Source organism: Lagopus muta, chromosome 8 (assembly GCF_023343835.1).
Source record: "Lagopus muta isolate bLagMut1 chromosome 8, bLagMut1 primary, whole genome shotgun sequence".
Taxonomy (NCBI): Eukaryota; Metazoa; Chordata; class Aves; order Galliformes; family Phasianidae; genus Lagopus; species Lagopus muta.
The window spans coordinates 18,435,036-18,454,574 of NC_064440.1; the positions used below are offsets into that span (position 1 = coordinate 18,435,036).

Consider the following 19,539-nt stretch of genomic DNA (forward strand, 5'->3'; position numbering starts at 1 on the left):
TCTTGATTTCCACTGTGAAAGCCTTCTGCACACTTTGCTTCTTCTTCAGTTAGATGTTGGAATCATTTTTCAGCTGTTATTGATACAGGCTGTATTCAAATACAGCTGGCAAACAGAACTTTTCTAAGAGGCTCTTCTAGTCAGCAAAGCCTAGAATTTCCAAGAAAAAGCAAAGGACGGAGAGGGCAGTATTTAAAATACAGATGTTACTGCTCTCTATCTCCAGATCCCGCTTGTCTTGTTAGGCCCAGCTCAGAGAGTCTCTTGGGTGGTGTATTCCAAACCTCCTTTCATGCTTCAAGAGTGCTGTCTTCTGTTCACTTAAATTATGAACAATTTAATCAAAACACAAAAGATGCATACCAGTGTTTTTAGCTGAGCTAACTAAGCTGTTTCAATATATCTATTGTTCTGATTTTGAACATGTGACTAAAATATAAAGAAAAGAACAACAAAATGTTCTCTCTCGTGAGTGTTAATATCTTCTGGTTGAATTGAGTGAATTATGTTCTTCAATATTTTAAGAATGAAGAGAGCTATTCGTATTACTTAGAACATCAAAAGTTAAACTTTAAAATTTAACACAATATGTAAAGAGATAAAGCAAATGTGTGAGAACCATTACAGCTAATCTGTATTGGTAGATTAGCCAAAATGGCAACCTTCTTGCTGAGTGTTTGCTTCACCAAAGTTCTTGGAGCCCCACTTGGTCTACATATTCATGTAAGATAGTCAGTGTTCAAAAGAGATTGCGGTTAGGCAAGAGGTTGGGAAGACAACTGGTACTTGTATAGGTATGCAGTCACACTTGCCTACATTCTCTTTGAATCCTTTTCTTTTTTTAAAGCTAGAGCAGCACCAAATATTTTTAAAGTAGATGGCTTCTGCAGTAAGCTTGTCTTATGAATGTAGGAGATTGTGAAATTTGAAGTTTTTACTTCTGTCTGAGTCAGTTATATCTGCAGAAAAAACAATTTCATTATTGTTTTCACAGGTCTTTATTGCTTGTGTCTGCTATTGGCTGAGTTGGAACTCTGTGCTTGAGGTCATTTATAGCTGCAGTTGTAGGCTTTAGCTCAGGCTGAAGAGGCAATTATAAATTCTCGGAGTGCTCATGGTTGAATTTTGTGCATCTCAGCCCAAAAAATTTACTGAAATTTTACCCCTTCTATTCCTCAGAAGGATTTCTAAGGAAGTAGAAGTCTCAGCAGAGGAGAAAAGAGAAAAGCCTAGAGTGTTAATGGGATACGATGGATTCCCATTCTGGGAAAATGTGGAGAGGAAAGCCAGCTATAATGCTACCTGCTGAAGAATTGGTTGAGTGAAATGTAGCGGAGTTTGTTGTCATGTTTGATGTGAACAAGTCAGGAAGATAATGAAAAAAAAAAAAAAAAAAAGTAGTATTAATTTCATCATTAGAATAAACAATCATTTTAAGTGCTTAAATTATGCTTGTTTTATACACTCAATGACATTAAAAGTATCAAAATCTATCTCTGCATTCATTTGTAAACATTTGTTAAATATAAAAACAATTGTTAGTTCATAAATTTCATTATGCACCTAAGTCTTAGGTGTGTTCATTTCAGAAATCAGTAGTTGTTTTTGATACCAGGTAGAAGAAAAGAGAAGGAAGGCATTTCATCTCGCTTATCTCCTTTTCATCTTCATGTAAGAAGCTTGTTAAAATCCTTTGGGAAGAAAAAATGAAGTTTAACCCAATTTTTGTAAGGTGTTTACATAAATAAAATTATTTTGCTTGACTTCAAAGCTTCAGTAGTTTTTTGTTTTTTTTTTTAATAAAATCTTCATTTTTGTGTACATTGTTTTAGATTTAATATATTGCTGTTATAGTTGTGCTTTAAGAAGTGGTAAAACTAATGATAGAAACTTCTTTGATCTACCTGAAGTTTTTAGAAATCAGATCATTTGCAAAGAGAGATAAAGCCCAAAGTAAAAAGAGACAGAGATTGTTGCTGCATTTTCCTTTTAGAGATGATTACATTCACCTTTTTCCTGTTCCAGTTTTAGGACATTGCATATCAACTCTGTTAGCTTCCCAGAAAAGATTTCAAAGCCTTTTTCCTGTGGCTTATATGTAGGAGATAAGCCCTTTAAATATTATGAAGAAGCGTAAGCAAATAAAGATTTTTCTTTTAAACCAAGTTCTAAAACAATAATCTGTCCTTTATCCTACTTCTGTATTCACATGATGTTTGGTAAATAATTATTCCGTGTAAGAGTGATTTGCAGCATGTCTGATATGACTGGATCCTTATCTGGATGCAGAAAGAAACTGGAGTATGATAAATGTCCTTTGTGCTGTGATTTCTTTACAAAATTAACTCTTCCAGTATTTGTATGACTGTGACTTAACTCAAATTTAGTCATTACCAGTTGGTGTGGTAGGATGCTAGCTTACATCTACAGGACCTAGTTAGTTGTAGCCATCAGTAGTCAGTGGCTTAACATGAGGCAACATTTGGACAAAACAGAATTTTGTAACACCATCAAGTCCTTAGGAGAGATTACTTGTGATCAGGATTAAGATGAACATATGGAACAGTGGCAAATTACTTGCCCTTTACTTGTTCAGTTCACTAGGCTACTGAAGTTGGTTTTGAAAGTAAGTAAATATAATGGTTTTATGTCTTTGGGTTTTTTTTTATACTGTCAAGTGAAAAGCAAACAAAAAAATCTTTAGCTAAAGCCTCTGCAGTCAGTATGATTGCTAAAAATATAAAGTGTTTGTAAATGACTTGTTTTGTTTTACAGAACACTTCACCTGCATTGTAAAGGTGCTGTTTACTTTATTGTACACCCAAGCCTTGGCAGCACTTTCTGTTAAATGCAGTGCTGAAGATAGGATGGCATGGAAGCAGTCAGGAGCTCTCAAAAAGGTTGGTTAATTTATTAAAATACTAATATTTTTCATTTATTACTATTTATTACTAAAATTTTTCATTTATATTCCTGGTAAAAGTGTAACAAAATGCTCTGCTTTACATATAATAATTTGCTTCTTCTTAACAAAAATTGAGTATTTTGTTTCTGCATGTGCCATTTTTACAGGCTTTGCAGATTTCAGGGAAACCTTCCAGTTCCAGAACTGAATTTCAGATTTGAGATTATAACTATGTAGTATCACTTTTGAGTTTGTTACAATGGTAAAAAGGTAGTATTCCTTCCTAGATAAACCGAGTGTTGGTCAGATGCACCACTCCTTTACCAGACATACAGGTAGACAAGCTTATTGCTGGAAAAAGCCTTTCGTGTTCACGCTGTTCTTGGCTAGCCGTCCTCATGTCTCTCAATTTGCAGTCTGAGGTGCTCAGGTGAGAAACAAAGAAGGAAATTAAGAAAAGTGTGAACTAAATAGGGAAAATATTTCCTTATCATTTCCTTATCTTTTGATGGCATTTACGAGTTAAAGGGATACTCAGCTGATTGAATGCCAGTTCTTACCAAAAGACACAGTTCCCTTAGCCAGTCTTCCCCACCTTCTTCCTGCACTGGCACTATCATTCACTTAATCCTTCAGCTAGTCTTCTGCTCAATGGACTGATTAGTCAGAAGGCTGCCAGTGCATACCAACGGAAAAGATGGAAGTGTTGGGGCAAGAGAGGAAATGGAAGCAGGAGTATTCCTCTACACAACACCTGGTTGTGTTGGCTGTAAAGTGAAAGGCACACTGAGAAACACGACCTGCATTTCACATGTAAGTTGGATTTGTAGCTCTGGTCTGTCAGTACTCCAAGGTGCCAATGACATGTGTTGGCCAACACTGAATAATAATGCACTTCATTAAATTTCCATTCACGTCATTCTTTCAATGTATTTTTATGTCATTACAGTTTCAAGAACGTTTGCTTAAGAATGTTGCTGTTGTGGGTTTTTTTTTGTTTTGTTTTGTATTTTTCTGTTTACTTAAGTGATTCCCAAATGATGGATTTTCTACAATTTTTAATCATTGGTGGAAGGCATTAAAACATATTAAGTGCTACCAGTTTATATTCTTTTGTAGTCCATGTGATAAACACGGGCTGCTTTTTTGTTAGCAGCAGAAGTTTGGGTTTGTCTGAACATGCATTTACAATGCTTATTTTGCTGTCTGCAATGAGAGATTCGATTGTATAAAAACCGACTTAGGGCATTGACAGGTCAGCTTGCTACCTATGTTACTAAGATGTTTTCTTACAGAAGCGTAAAAGCATTTGCAGCACATAAAGAAACTTGTGCTTTAGGCTTGCGAATAATGATAATGTCTCAGATAATGGTTTTCTACAGTAGCTGTTTCTTTTGATATTGAAGACAGCTCCATTTTAGTGAAATTTTCACTGGTATGCTTGTCTTCGGATGTTAAGAACGAGTGGGAAATTGTAGTATATTAAACAGGATGTTAATGTGAATGGATCCTGTTATCTAATGTGGTTTAAAGAGCCCAACAAATTAACTTCTGTCAGCTTGAGAATTTTGGCTTTTCTCCTGTGATAAGCCCATTGGAAATTGACAGTTTTCTGAGTGGTAGAGCAAAGAAGTAGGAGGTAAATAGGAATGCTGCTCCTTGCTGCATATGTTCTGCATGGAGAGTCTCTCAATCCCTCTTAAAAACATCCTCCTCCTTGCTCTTGTCTTGTGTAGATCATCTGTGTGGTGATCCAAGGTCTGACAGAAGCTTGGCTGTACGTGCTCAGGTTGCTCTCTACGTTATCCTTGTGTTTTCCTTCTTGACTTCCAGCCCAAGAGCAGTAGTTTTGCAAAAGGCCCACAGATGAGCTTGTCCTTCCTCAAATGTATTTCTGGATTTTCTTCCTCTTTTTCATCCTGCATAATGTTGCTGCATGGACCCAATGTGTGTTCAAGAGATCTCTGAGTGCTGGCTGGTGGTATTTGCACAGCTCCCTCTTCCTCTCTCCCAGTTCTGCTGCGGCCCATCTCTTCTTTCATCAGCCATATTCCTGCTAATGCCTACCTGGCAAACATAATCTTAGCCATAGTCCTCAGATTAAGTACTTTGCTTTGCATGTGATGAAGGAAATTGTCTTTATTTAAGGAACATAGCTTTTCCTCAGAGTTTCTAAAGGCCCAAATGGTTTTAAAAGTTTGGTTCAGGCTGGCTTTTTCTTGAATGCTGACAACGCTGGATGTTTTGATCCTCTGATGCCTACAGAGATCACACTTTTGTTTTTTGTGGATAATGCCAAGTGAGTCTTTGTTTGGTATTCTGGGTGCCATGCCTGAGCTGAAGTCTTTCCCCTCTGTTGACACCAAGTGATCAAACCACTAACGTAGCTCAGAATTCTTACTGTGATTTCCCTGGGTACAATCTGGTATGACTTGGAAGAAAAGTAATTATGGGAATACAGGTTTCTGTTTCTGATGGCTTTTGTAATTGTTGCTTTAAATGGTGTGATGCAAAGCTAAGTGGCTATTTGTTCTTTCTACTAAACATGTTTTTCCCATCTGCAGTAGATACTGTTCATTTCAAACACAACTTTTTTTTTTTTTCATAGACTTGTTTCAATTTACAATACATGGCAAGAGTTTGTAACTTACTCTGATGCGTTTTAGGAAAAAATCATTTTCTAAAATCAGTTTTATTAAAATTCAAGTTCTGCCAAAACACAATCTATCCATAAAGCAATTATTTCTAACTTTAAGCATTTTTATATTCTCGCAAAAAAAAAAAAAAAAAAAAAAATTCATAAAGTGTTTTCATAGAACACTCTTTAGAATATATATAATTAAGGTAGTAAATCGTATTTCATTCTATGAACTAAATGCATTTCCTTTTTGTAAAATTATGCCTTCAGTTGTTTTAAACAACATGCAGCTTTATCAGTCAAAATGCATGTGCTGATGAAAAGAATATGTATTTTATCACTGTTTCTTTTACAGGAAATTCTTCTTTTTGTGACCAGGCAATTTTTATTTCTATATTTTCAGAATACATGCAATGGAGAAAAATCTTGGGAAGTATTGCTGGGCCATGTGGTGAGCGAGCTGTCTATGGGGAAGATATATGAAGAACAAGAGACTGATGAATTAACAGTGGTATTGGCAAATTTCTTGAAAATTTATATAACGTCCCTTTTCTATCTCTTGTTGAAGTATTTCAGCGTGGTTGTTGTAATGACTTTTCTCTGATTTTGCTAAAGACTGCAGTACCACTCTATTTTCTAGATCAAAGCACATCCCCTTGGGAGAATTTGTCTATGCAAACCTTTCTTTTACTGACAGTGCTGCGTTGAGAAAGTTGTTGACAAATATTTCTTATAATTGCGTGTTCTAATCATGCGCAAAAAGCCTTTCGGAAACTTGGAAAACTGAATGTTTAAGTATCTGTCTGGGGAAGTTCTGTGGAGGGAGGCAGGGGGTTGGAAGCAACACTGTTCTTTCAGATTATCAGTGGACTGCCAGCCCTCGAAACATGTGTGTGATACACTGTATCTTAATGGGAGTGCATGTGGATACATTTGACAAATACTGCAGTTTCTTACATTGGCGACAGCTTATTCAGAATTTAGTAATTGCTTCCTTCCCCCGTAGGTAAATCCTGATTCTGTAGAGTGCTATCTGCAGCAGTTCTGCCTACCTTTCCTCAGGATCACCAGCCTACTTCAACACCATCTTTTTGGAGGGGATTTACCTAGTTGCCAGGTACAGACTGGGAAGGGCACAGTCAAATGTATCCATTTAAAAGCTGTTGTTTTGTTTTTGATTTTTTTTTTCTTAACGCCTATTCCTCTGCAACATTATTGCTCTTCTTTGTATTTTTTTCCAGGGCGTTTTCCCTGAAAAATGTTATATTTAAAACAAACAGAACAACAACAAAAAAACTCACAGCAGATACGTGCTTATTTTAACTGATCATACCTATCTGTCTCATAAATTACAGCAGAGCTTTAAAGCTTACAGTGCGTTTGCAGAGATGACAATCTGCACACAGACTAGACTTCAGTCCTGAGTTTGCTTAATGTCCGTTCATATTTGGGCTTTATTCTTAGAGACAGTGCATCAGCAGACAATCGTGCTTAAGCTCTGTGAGATATTAAGCTGATTTAAATAGTTTGCTGCTTCTCATTTCATGGCATCAAAATTATCACCTACCGCTACAAACTTTTTGGTTCTTATTGTTTGTTCTGTTTCTCCTATTCTGACTGGTTTTATTTTGAGAATCCAGTTTGAGATAATTTGGAAGAAGAAATTAGGAAATAGAACCTTTTCTGTTTTTTTGTGAATATATTCTAGTACAATAATGCTAATATATTTGCTGTTGCTATTGGAATAGAGACATTTTTAAATAAACTGTGTGTAGTCTAATAAATATAAAAATTTAAAGCACAGGCACTAATCTGAAATCTCTGGTTTTGTATCAAAAGGAAGATGAAGAATTCACAGTTCTTGCAAGCTGTCTGGGTCTGTTACCATCTTTTCAGTCATCTGATGAATTCACCAGTGCCTCTTGTCTTGATTGGCCAGTGCCAGCATTTGACATGATATCACAATGGTGCTCAGAGTTGGCTTCCTTTGCAGACAGACATCCAGATCAAGTAAAGGTATGTAGCAAAACTACTTGTGATGCAAGTGTAGCTGATGTGGTGCTGATGCAGAAGCAGCTGCTAATTGTTTGACTGTGTACATGCTTTCTTGTGTAGGATCAGAGAACCTGACTTGTATATAAGAAAGAGATTGTGATTAGAAATGTTAGTTAGTGGATATGGATTTGAATGGTTACAAAAAGGAATAAGAAAGCCTAACTATTTTCAATATGATTACTGGAGGCATTATAATCTAAGGATGGCATTTCTATTTTCTAACTGTTCCCATATTTTCTGCACCTAGTGCCTATTCAGGTCATGTAACAGAAGCTTTCTTCAAAGAAAATATTTAGCAGAAGTCTGTTGTGCCTATTAGATGCTAGCGATATTTTTGAGCATCAAAGAATCGTTTGAGATGGAAGCGTCCTTTAAATGTCATCTAGTCCAATCCCTTGCAGTGAACAGGGACATCCATAGTTAGATTAGGTTGCTCAGAGCCAGATTATGTCTAGTCAGGTCTTCAATATCTCTAAGGTCAGGTCATCCACCACATCTCTGGGCAACTTGTTCCAATGCTTTATTTTTATTGTAAAAACAAACAAACAAACAAAAAAACCCACCTTTTTCCTTATGCCCAATCTAAATCATCATCAGTATTGAAAAAGATCAAAATGATAAAAGCTGTTTAACAGTTTACTTGTAACAGATTCTGCATCTTCTGCCAAAGATGCGAAAAAAACCCCAAGAACAATAACAAGCAAACAAAACAAAACAAAAAAACAGGATTTGAATAAGCAGAATTTTCCTCCACTTTTCCTCCAGTGGATGTGGTGAGCAGCAGTTCTCTCCGTTTTAGCCATGAAGGTTATTGAACTTCAGTGATGTCACATTTCGAAAACATCCTTGGGAAATGGTTAGCACTCTTTTTGTACCCGTTAAAAAAGACAAAATGTGTCCACAGGAAGGGTGTTCAGGCAGAAGCAGGGGACTGTTGCATGGCACTTCCTAATATGTGAAATACAGAAGGACTGAGAGAATGACATTCTTCCATTCTTCGATAATCTTGTCTTAGTTTTATGTAAGTGAATGTGCAGAACTGATACATTGTTCTTTCTTTCTAGGCTTTGCTTGTCCAGGAGCCTAAGTGGGACTTACCACGTCTCCTTCAGTTGCCTGAGAATTATAATACCATTTTTCAGTATTATCACAGAAAGACTTGTACTGTTTGTACCAAGGTTCCTAAAGATCCTGCTGTTTGTCTAGTTTGTGGTACTTTTGTATGCTTGAAAGGATTATGCTGCAAACAACAGAGTTACTGTGAATGTGTACTGGTAAGAGAGATAATTCCAGTTCTGTACTTGTTCTCATTGTGACAGGCATTTTTAACTCCATTGCTTGGTCCTGATGTGATCCTGATCTCATATGAATGTTTGTATCATGTTAAGCCTTTATTTCTAATACTTGAACCTAGATTGGATTCTGAAAAACAGTTTTATTAATCTTTTTAAGCCTCTGGCCTAATTTCCCCTTGTGGAAAAACTCTTAAAAAGCGGTTGTGGGCAGTGTTGACACATGGTTTTCATTTTAACCTATTGAAATTTGCTGCCTTCAGAATGCTAATATCACTGGACAGTTACAAGAAGTCTGGAAATACATGGGCTTCACAAAACTGAGGAGAAATTTATAGCTAGGGCATAAGTCAAACCCAAATAAATTCCATAAGGATCATGTAATTCCTTACACTTATCTTTCTCCCTTATTCTGCTATTACAGTGGGAGAAGAGAGAAGTAGGCAAAACTTAAAATGCAATTAACAGTTACGTATAAGGTGTATGTATGCTTCATGCAAACAGTTGGAAAGAGTTAAGAACCTATGTAACTAATTACATTTTACTTCCGTCAGTGGAGTCATACCCTTTACTTGTAATAAAGCTATCTAGAAAAAAATACATACTTTACATAGAGGAGTGACATATTGAAGCAAACAGGAATTAAAAGATTTGTAGAACTGCATACTAGCATTCTATGAGCGTAGATAGAGAAAGCAAGATTTTTTTTTTAACTATTTTCTCTTTTTTTTGCCATCTATGCAGAATATTTGGTGATTCTAAATGGTTTGTTATACAACAAATTATAAATATTGTAGAGAATGCTTTTGTTCATTTTTCTTATGTAACTCTTCACAGAATATGAGTACTTTCCCTTGTGTTATCAGAACCATTTTTGTATGTAAAGTTATGGCAGCACAAGATACAGAGTTCTGGTTTGTCTAGAGAATTTTGGGGCAGGATATACCTTATCAAACTGTACCCTAGTAAATAATGCATGTTTCAAGAAAAACTAGTTTATATTTTGAAAGTCCTTTTTGTTATAAAGTTAACAGAGACTAACAATCTTTGTACTCTTCCCTTTCTGCACTCATAATTATACAGCATTCACAAAACTGTGGAGCTGGGACAGGAATATTTCTTTTGATTAATGCATCTGTCATCATCATCATAAGAGGCCATCGTTTCTGCCTTTGGGGCTCTGTTTATCTAGATGCACATGGTGAAGAAGACAGAGATCTTAGGTAATGATTTAATTACATATACGTTTTATTGTTGCTGCTCTGTGTGTATCAGTTAGATATAATGCAGTAGCAGATAAAAATCTCTACCTTCCTTGAAGGGAAAACACCCACTTTCTGCAAGTTTCTCCAAGAGGGAGAAGGAGTGCAGCAATCTTACTTAAAACCAAAAGCCCCCTACTAATAAAAATATATGCTTCTCTGGGGGAGGGGAAGGATGAAATATGAATATTCTATATATTTGTTTATATTGACAATGTTTGTTTTAACAATGAAGTTGTTTTCCATTTTATGTGACATATTAACCATTAGTATGTTTTGTTTTTTTTAAACAGGCGTGGCAAACCTCTCTACATATGCAAGGAAAGATACAAAGTGCTTGAGCAGCAGTGGGTGTCTCATACTTTTGATCATATCAATAAAAGATGGGGGCCACATTACAATGGCTTGTAAATCACCATCATCTTCATACCATATCATCGCTGTTACCACAAATGAATGCATCTTGACTGACAATAGCTTTAAATGAATGGGAGTTGAGCTCTTTGCCTCGGGGTAGAGTGGGGAATGGGCATAAAAGGGAAATGGAACTTGGTCAACACATGAAATTTTTTGCATAATATGCTGCTGTTGCTATTAAATAGTCATATAATAATTTGAAATTAAATCCTCAAAATGGTGTGAGCAATGATTGCACTCAGTAGTCCTACTTTTTTTGTCTGATATTGTTAAGAAGCACAAGTTTTACTTACAGTTGTTTAGAGGCTCCAGGGATAGCTGACAAGTTTTTATTTTTCTCTGCGTGGAGTTGAGTTTTTAGCAATTTTTGCTGAAACTGTATATGTGTACTACATCTTCTATGTTGGATATTTTTTTTTGCCTTTCTTGTGTTGGTTTGAGGTTTTTTGCTTGGTATGCATTTGTAATTAGACATGAATTGTACAATGATTGTGAGACTGCATGGTAACAATTGGTCTGAAAGTTGAATTTTAAAGATTTCACTTACCACAAGAGGTCTATTGAAATATTTCAGGCATTACTGAAAACTTATGCTTTCTCAGGAATTTCATAGATTATTTTTTTTCTTCCATAAAATACATGAAATAGTTGTAAATTAGGTAGGTCATTGCTCTTAACATAATCCAGAAAACACATTCTTTTTGTTCTCTTCTTGACTTTTTTTCCATATCAATTGAATAAACCATTAGTGATAACACGTACAGAAGTTGCTGTATATAGGGAATTAGTATGGCACCTGACACAGCAGATCCCAATCATAAGTGTAACAACCATAAGCCTGTCTCTCATTACAGACCAAACGTATGTTTCAGAATTATTGGTTTGGAAATGTGCAGGCTGTTCTACAAAGGAAACATAATTTTGTATCTTTCCTGTCATTTTGGGAGGTTCTTCTATTGCATTTGTTCAGAATAATCAATATTCTTTCTGCTTGGTTTTCCAAAGGAAAGGAGAGAAAAAAAAAAAACAAACAAAAAAGCCTTGAGGGGTAGCCTATGTGAACACACAGTGCATATGTAGCCTCGCTGGAAGAATGCCAGATCAGTTCGTGTTTAGAGGGCTAAAACAATTCAAGAGAACAGGCCAGACTGGACTAAACCCCGCTCTGTGTACATTGGCAGGAAAGATTACAGTTAAAATACTGGTATGTAATATATCGCTACTGATGTTTTTCCACAGGTGTTGGACATGTTGGCTATTTCATACAGCACTACCAAGCAGTTCCTGGTATTTTTGACTTTCATAGCTTGTGTGTAAAATAAAATTTGTATGTGTAAGATAAAAAAACATCTTATGATTAAAAAAAAACATGTATACAGTGAAAACAGTTCCCCAGTGGAAGTCATTATGTAGTGAAAAGTGTATAGGGGAAACAGAATGACTGAGTAGTAATCAAGGAGAATGGACAGAAGGAAAAGTGAGTAAATACAATGAATTTTTCTGGATAACTGCAACTCAAAACCCCCCACAATAATGGATGCTGGTTTTTATACATACGTATAAATATATATATATATTTCAAAAATATTACAGTACTTCCTGTAAGATTAAAATTACTGTTTCACCAACTAAGCAGCTATGTCTTTTTCCAGAATATTACTTTTTTGATACTGTATTATAAGTTCTGCCTGTAATATTTTTGCATTGCTCATTATGAGTATCAGGCCATTTTGTAAGTGTGGTTGAGAAGCAAAAAAGTTTCTTTACATCTCCAGCATAACATTATTACAGGGCTCATGAACTTGAGTAATCCTTAGTTTGAAGCACCGATGCTATATTCACACGAGATAACGTATCCAGAATTTGATTACTGTGTTCTATTTGAAATGGAGCGTTCTCTGGTTGTGCATATGGATGTGAATTAAACTATTAGCCTTAACTTTAACATTGGGGTATTTCATAACGTTTATTTTAGTACTGGTGAATTAGTCACCAGTCAATTTAAAAACACAAAAAAATTACTATGTTGAAAATTGTACTTGAATATCCTTGCATGCTGCTAAACAAGAGCTTTGATTTCCCCCATTACTTTTTTTTATCCTGTTTTATGAAGCTAACTTTGAAAAAATAACAGGTCCAAACTAGAGTGGCGTGTGTGTGCATTACTCAAATGTTCTGGTGTGATATCCTGTAGGAATGATCATTTAAGTACAGTACATTACTGTAGAATATAAATCTATCTTAAAAATACATCAGAGAACTACAAAACTAGGAATACAGTAATCGGCATTGTAAGATATGTTAATAAAAGTCTCCTGTCAATCTGTGTGTTGGTGAATTTGTTTCTTTCCACCTCAGACATCCAAAATGCAATTATTATTGAATTCCACACAATAGTCAGGCAGTTATTTGAATGTCAGAATTTTAAGCAAAGTACTTTGTGTAGAGAATGATTCTGATTTGTTTATTCCTTTGTTGCTTGCATGCAGTTGTGTATGTTTGATGAGTAATTTGGATTATTTCATTTTATGCATACCTGCACCACTTAAGGCTGTGCTTACTTTTATGCCTGTTATTACAATGTTGCTGCTGCAAAGCACTAACATTAAAATGCTGAGTTAAGAAACTGTCTTTCTGGGAAAGCGGTTCTTGATCATTTCTTCTGTCAAATGTGCTTCTGGAATAACTATCACTGCAAGTTCTTGTATGTATACATTTGTGTATTAAATTTTGCCTTTTTTTTTTTTTTTTAACCTTTGATGAATTTGGTGAAACAGTCTTGATTGAACAGCCTGAAATTCTAAGTGAATCTTTTCATCATCTCTACAGTAGGAATCTTGCGTAGCTCACATTATTGCACAAGAATGTGATGTTTTGCTTTAAGAAAGTGCTTGTTTTGCTCCAGCATCCAAAAAATGATTTTAGTTTTGGAATCCCATGAGATCAGTTTGTGCTGTGTGTATGCAGCTACCAGAAGATACAGTAAATTAGTATGCAGGTCTTGGTATGTTTTACATGTGATTTTCATCTAAACCAGATTCTGTCGGTCCTGCTTTGCGCTTCCTTGTTTTCAGAGGCAGGGATAGTGAGGAATGGAGACTGAGCATTAAGCTAGATAAGAATGAAGCAATGCTGTCTGCAACATAAGAATATCACAGGGATGGGTTGACCCAATGTATGAAGGTGCCCGGCTCTCTATTAAACCAGCTCCTGGATATGATGGATGCATGTAAAATGAGAAAGCTGGCTGTGTGGCAGTTCTCTGTTACATGGATTATTCACTGCTGTCAGTGATTTCTATACTGAAAGCCCGTGTTAGAGTTAGTCTTTTGGTAGAAATTTTGCCCTGGGCACCCCTGCTTTTTCTCAGATGGGCAGTTAGCCTGCAAGTGCTCATAGATTGAGAACAGCCTCAGCTGCTGCAAGTCCAAACCTGGGTCTTGTTCTTCTGCCAGTATACTGTCACTGCAGCTGTAATTTCTACTAGGTTATATTAGCTATTAATTCCTGCAAATGAACATGCCTAAGTAGGAAAAACATACTCAGTGAAGTTGAGCACTTGGAGATCTTACTTGTATAAATGGGCAGAGTGGTTTAGTAAATTAACTTTTTTTTCCCCTGGTGAGTTTGGATTTTTCAATACAATAGCATTTGTACTTTCTCATCACCAAAACTGCTCAGAAGATTTAATGCTCCATGCTTCAAATGCTGTTTCTTTGAAATACCATTGAGAAAGTACAGCTGAATGTTGTTAAACAAAAGATACTTTTAAAAGCCAATCTTACCATCCTGAAACATGATTTTTTTGCAAAGTGTACTTATGCATGGTTACCAGAAACAATGAAGTGGAAAAAAAATATATTTTTTTGAAAAGCATTTTGAATTTAGCTCTGAGTCCCAGTTAGGAATGTTTCTAAATGAGCCTTCATGAAAGTACCATTATTTATAAAGTCATTTCCTGTAATTTTGTTATTTGATGTAGAGCAGATTATTCTCTTAATTTGTAACAACAGCAGCCAGTTCAATAGAAATCCCTCACATTATTGAATCTAAAAATCCCTTTGTCTTTATCTCTTGTAGGTATCACATGAGTGGTAAACCTTTTCATTTCCTTTGAGCATGGAAACAAGTGTTTTAATGACAGGAGCTAAAAATGTATTTTTTTTCTTCCATTACTTGCTATCAGAGAGCAAGAATTCTCTAAGATAAACTTTTCCTGTGAAGTCAAGCTCTCAGTCAATTCCTTATGCCATATATGTCTGTATGTTTTAACCAGCTGAATTGCTTGTAGCTCCTGTTGTCTAATACATTTCCCATTATAGGACTGCTTTCAGTTTACAACTGCTGAGCTTCTGATCATTGTGACAAAAAATAACACTAGGTTCATTCCACTTCTACTTTTAAGCTTTCAACGGGAATAAAAACTGTCTTCATTTGAGAAATTATTATTTTTTTTTTTTAAGCATTCAGCCATCTCCACTGTATCTATGCATTAGCCTTAAAAGAGATTCCTACTAAACTAGAAATGGGATCGTGTACGGAACCACTTCTCATCAAAACAGAGCAATGTGTTTTAAGGCATTACATGTGAACATATACATGAAGTGGATAATGAGCCTTTGTTTTCCAGGTGCCAAGGAATATCATTAGCACCTGGCTGTTGAAGCCACTAATGCAGTTTGTGAGAAGTTTTATTTTCCTTTTGTTTCTTTGGCAACCTGGGGCTCTCTCCATATAATGCAACTTTTTTTCATTGGCTACATATTTTATGTGCAACTACCTTGTGTATCATTCCACAACAAAAGAAGCCCAGGCAGCTCCAGAAAAATCACGTAATAGTAGCTGACAAATAGGATTGCATTTTCTCAGAGAATGTTAGGGAGGGACAACTAGCCAGAGGGTACGGCTTGAAAAGTATTCTGGAGAAGCTGTGGCTGCTTGCTTTCTTGCTCTAGCTGACTATTGTGTCATTTAGTTTCTTTAGCTGTCTGCTTGAGCCCACTGTTCTTGTCTTGCACTTATGTTGTAAACTCCTTTAGGACAAGGAGCATCTCCTGCTCTGTACTGTAAATAAATGAAAGTGCTCCTCTGTAATGGTAGGGCAAATGGTGTTACAGCAATCTAGACTGTAGGATCTACCATCATCAAAGAATTATAAATATGCACATAAGACTTCAGTGAGATATGGTTCTTTCATGCTTCCCCTTACTTTCATGCTTTTTTTATGTTTTCATGTGTTACTGCCTCCACACTCAAACGTCACCCTTTTCCACATAGGTATTTTGGCAGTAAACAAAATCACCAGGAAATTAAAAGTGGTTTGTTTCCTGCAGCCAACCTTGACTCTTCATCATCGTTTCTATCATGTGCATCTGTACATCACCCTTTCTTCTCCTGCCAGAAGCTGCTATCTTAAGGAACAAACAAATATGCTGGGAGTCAAAGATGCTTATTGCCTTTCGTGAGTTTGGTACAACTGTATCTGTGCAACTGATGCTTCCCAGCAAGTGATTGATGTCATTCAAATAACCCTCAGATACCTAGTTATTCAGAAATAGCTCATAATTATGCTTTATTCCTATTGGATTACCTTTTTCAGTCACACATCTGATAAAGGCAAGACTACATATGGAAAATAATCTATTCATATTATACAAGGGAGAAAATATTTAAAATAATAATAATGTGTATGGGTTCTATTAGAACAATGCGTTTCACTGACTGGGACTCTGTTTAAATTGTGGGCAGAATTGGTGAATGTTGATCAGATTACTACATATAATTATACAATTAGTAATCATAATTTATAGTCATTGTAAAGAGGTAAGAAATATGAAACAATCTCAAGCAGACATATTTCAGTAATGCTGTTCTGTGCAAGTGTATTTCCAAGGGTGCTGCACATCTATTGTATCTGGTCCCCTGAAATGCACATCATAAGAAGTGTTGCATTGGTGAATACCAACAAAGTGTTTCCCGTGGCAACAGTAAATAGAAGAAAGCTAAGCCCATTCAAATGATTTACCTTAATAAGCGTGTCACAGCAACGAGGGATGCTGAACACTAAGGGAACTCATTAGAAAGACACTGTGCAGTAAGAAGAAAGGAGGCCGATGACAAATTGTAGATTTCTCTTAACCCAGTGTTACTATTTGAGTAGTATACTGCATAATTGTTTGGAATTTGCAAAGGTTATTTGTATAAAATGAGATTCTTAATGGTTGTTCTTTTTTTAATGCAGCAGTTAATTTCCTGTACTATGGAAAAAAAGTATATGCTGTGTGTGGAAAGGCAGGAGAAAGAACATGGAGAAAGATAAACAATTATCATAAGTATCTTTCAAATTCTACTCATTATGTCTTACATCCTCAGGTCAAGCATTTGTGTGATGTAGGCAGCTTGGTGATTCAGACATACACCAACCAAGTGTAAATTTAGATATTTATAAAAATTATATTTATAATTATATTTATTTTAAAAAATTCTGCTGTCTGTCCAGCAATAATTCTGAACGCAGCCATGAGGACGGTAATGGCATTCACAATCGTTTTGTTGCTGCCTTTGTGAACAAAGCTGTACGAAACAGTTTATTCTTAAGGATCGGTCTGTGGAGCATCACACTCAAACTCTGCAGTCCTGGCTCATGTAGTGGAAGAGCATTACATTTGCTAATTGTGGTATGGATGATTTCCTAGAATGTAGGAAACCAGGATACTTGTCTTGGCAATTGGTTTCTAGAATATATAATCTGTAGGATTTATATGCATTGTTTGTTGTTGGTTTTTAAGTCTTCTGAGTCACCTTTCCCTTGGAGTTTACAGCTGGGAATTAATCCAATAACTCACTATAGTTCAGTCATGCTACTTATTTTTCAGTGCTTTCTCTGCATCAGGTATTTCTTCTCACCTCTTCTGTTTACACTTGTCTGTGTGTAGTCTGTGGTTAACTGTAATCATAAGTGATAACTGTGGTTATGATCCATAAGGGCTGGACTATGGTTATATACCTTGCACTTTAGTCTTGGCTAGAGCTATTATTTTGAGTGGCTTCTCTTGCTCTTTGCCAATGTAAACATAATTAAAGAGTAGAATCCTCTATGCTAGCATCCACCCCTGTATTAATGCTGCCAGCTGCATTAGGCAAGGTATCACCAGCAGGTCAAGAGGGTATCCTTTCCCTTTACTCAGCATTAATGAGTTCTCTGTCCAGTTCTGAGCTCTGAAGTACAAGAGAGATACGGACATACTGCTGGCATAAGGCCACCAAAACTAGTGAGGACTGCAGAACTTTTCTTATAAGAAGTCTGTGAGAGAGCTGGGATTGTTCAGCCTGGAGAAGAGGAGGCTCAGAGGGGATCTTATCAACACATATAAATACCTGGAGGGAGAGTGCAAAGAAGACTCAGGCTCTTCTCCGGTACCTGGCGCTAGGACAAGTCACTGTAGGCACGAAGTAGAACACAAGATGCTCCATCTAAACATCAGGAAGCCCTGCTTTACTGAGAACTGGCACAGATTGCCCAGAGAAGTTGTGGAGTCTCCTCCCAAAACAGCCTAGACAAGCTCCTGGCCAGCCTGCTCTGGGCCCCATCTTGAGCAGAGGTATAAGACAAGGTAACCTCCAGAAGTTCCTTTCAACCTTAACTATTCTGCGACTATCTGTTATTTCTTTTAATCCATTGCTTAATAATCTCCTAATGGAGGTTGGTTTCAGCCCCCTTTGCTGTTTTATTGTTTTCCTTCAAATTCGCACTGTAAAACACCTCAGTTTCTTCCCCCCTTCCTGTTTTCTGTATTCAGATAATACAGTATTTCTATACTCAGGATTTCTTTTTTCTACTTACGCACAGATATTTTTTTTTCCTCCAAGATGGTGGCAATTCTTGAACAAGGATGCGTTTGCCTTTACTTAATAGCTAGGACAGAAAAATCAAAGCAGCACCCACATGACCTGGTAGGTCAAGAAAATATAACAAAATATTCATTGATTTAGATACTTACGATTCATAGTGCTGTGTCCATACTAAGCCAAAATTCAAACTGCCTCAGGATTTTCATGGAAGTAGGTACACACTTCAGCAGTCTCCTCAAGATCTCCAGCAATGATATCTCTTCAGGCAAACCAGTGTAATGTTATTGCTTTAACATCTGATGAAACAGTGTGTAGGATGTTTGTAGGTTAATGCGGCCAGGCATTCTGTTTGTAATTACAAGGCCATCTCTGGGCAAAGTAAATTGCATTCAGTACAGGCATTTAAAAAGCATAAAATCTGGACTTCTAGAGGAAATGTACTGTAGTGAATAATGCTTGTTTATACCCATTTAAATAAGATCATTTTAGCACTGTATCAGGGCATCTCAATTTCTCAATTATAGAAAGAGGAGGTTTCATTACAATTATATATTTTTTTTATTAAAACTCTTCCATTTATATTTTGTTGGCTACACAACTGACTTCTAGTCAGTAACGTATGCCTATTTAAATACCAGCAGATTCACACATGTGCATGCTGACACAAATTACAATGTGCAGCAATTGCACTCATTCATAGAATACACTCATCAGTTAAACGCAGCATAGTACTAACTGTGGAAAAAATATTCCATTGGGATTGATTAAAAAATAAGTAAATAGGGATGAGCTTTTGTAACAGAGCCCAGGGAAGTCCAGGTTGTAGCAGACAAAAGAGTCATAACCAGGGAAGTTTCTGTGATTCAAAAACCAACACAAGACCTGTGGGAGAAATCTGGAGTACCCAGAGCTCCCATCTTTGTGTGTTCTAACTTCTGTAAGCTGAAAGCATGTAGAATTAAATGCTGAGGTCCTGCTTAGACAAGATTGCTAGCTGTTCAGAAGGGTCAGCTAGCCTGGGTGTGTGAGCTGTCTGTATTGCTATTTGCTATTATACAATTTATATAATCCTATACTATGGAATTTTTACAACTGTGGATAGAGAAAATGGCTTGTGAA

At 36.3% G+C, this 19,539-nt stretch overlaps 1 protein-coding gene across 7 annotated transcripts in view; it reads left to right on the top strand.

Moving 5' to 3' along the window:
• UBR3 (ubiquitin protein ligase E3 component n-recognin 3) overlaps positions 1-12,894 on the top strand; it is a 94,298-nt gene extending 81,404 nt beyond the window's left edge. For all 7 annotated transcript variants that reach the window (XM_048953058.1, XM_048953060.1, XM_048953061.1 and 4 more), the window contains 7 exons: positions 2,776-2,900; positions 5,947-6,054; positions 6,550-6,660; positions 7,383-7,559; positions 8,663-8,872; positions 9,974-10,113; positions 10,446-12,894. In XM_048953058.1, coding sequence (XP_048809015.1) covers positions 2,776-2,900; positions 5,947-6,054; positions 6,550-6,660; positions 7,383-7,559; positions 8,663-8,872; positions 9,974-10,113; positions 10,446-10,563 — 989 coding nt within the window. In that variant the 3' untranslated portion in view covers positions 10,564-12,894. The remainder of the gene's footprint in view (positions 1-2,775; positions 2,901-5,946; positions 6,055-6,549; positions 6,661-7,382; positions 7,560-8,662; positions 8,873-9,973; positions 10,114-10,445) is intronic.
• Positions 12,895-19,539: the final 6,645 nt, after the last annotated feature.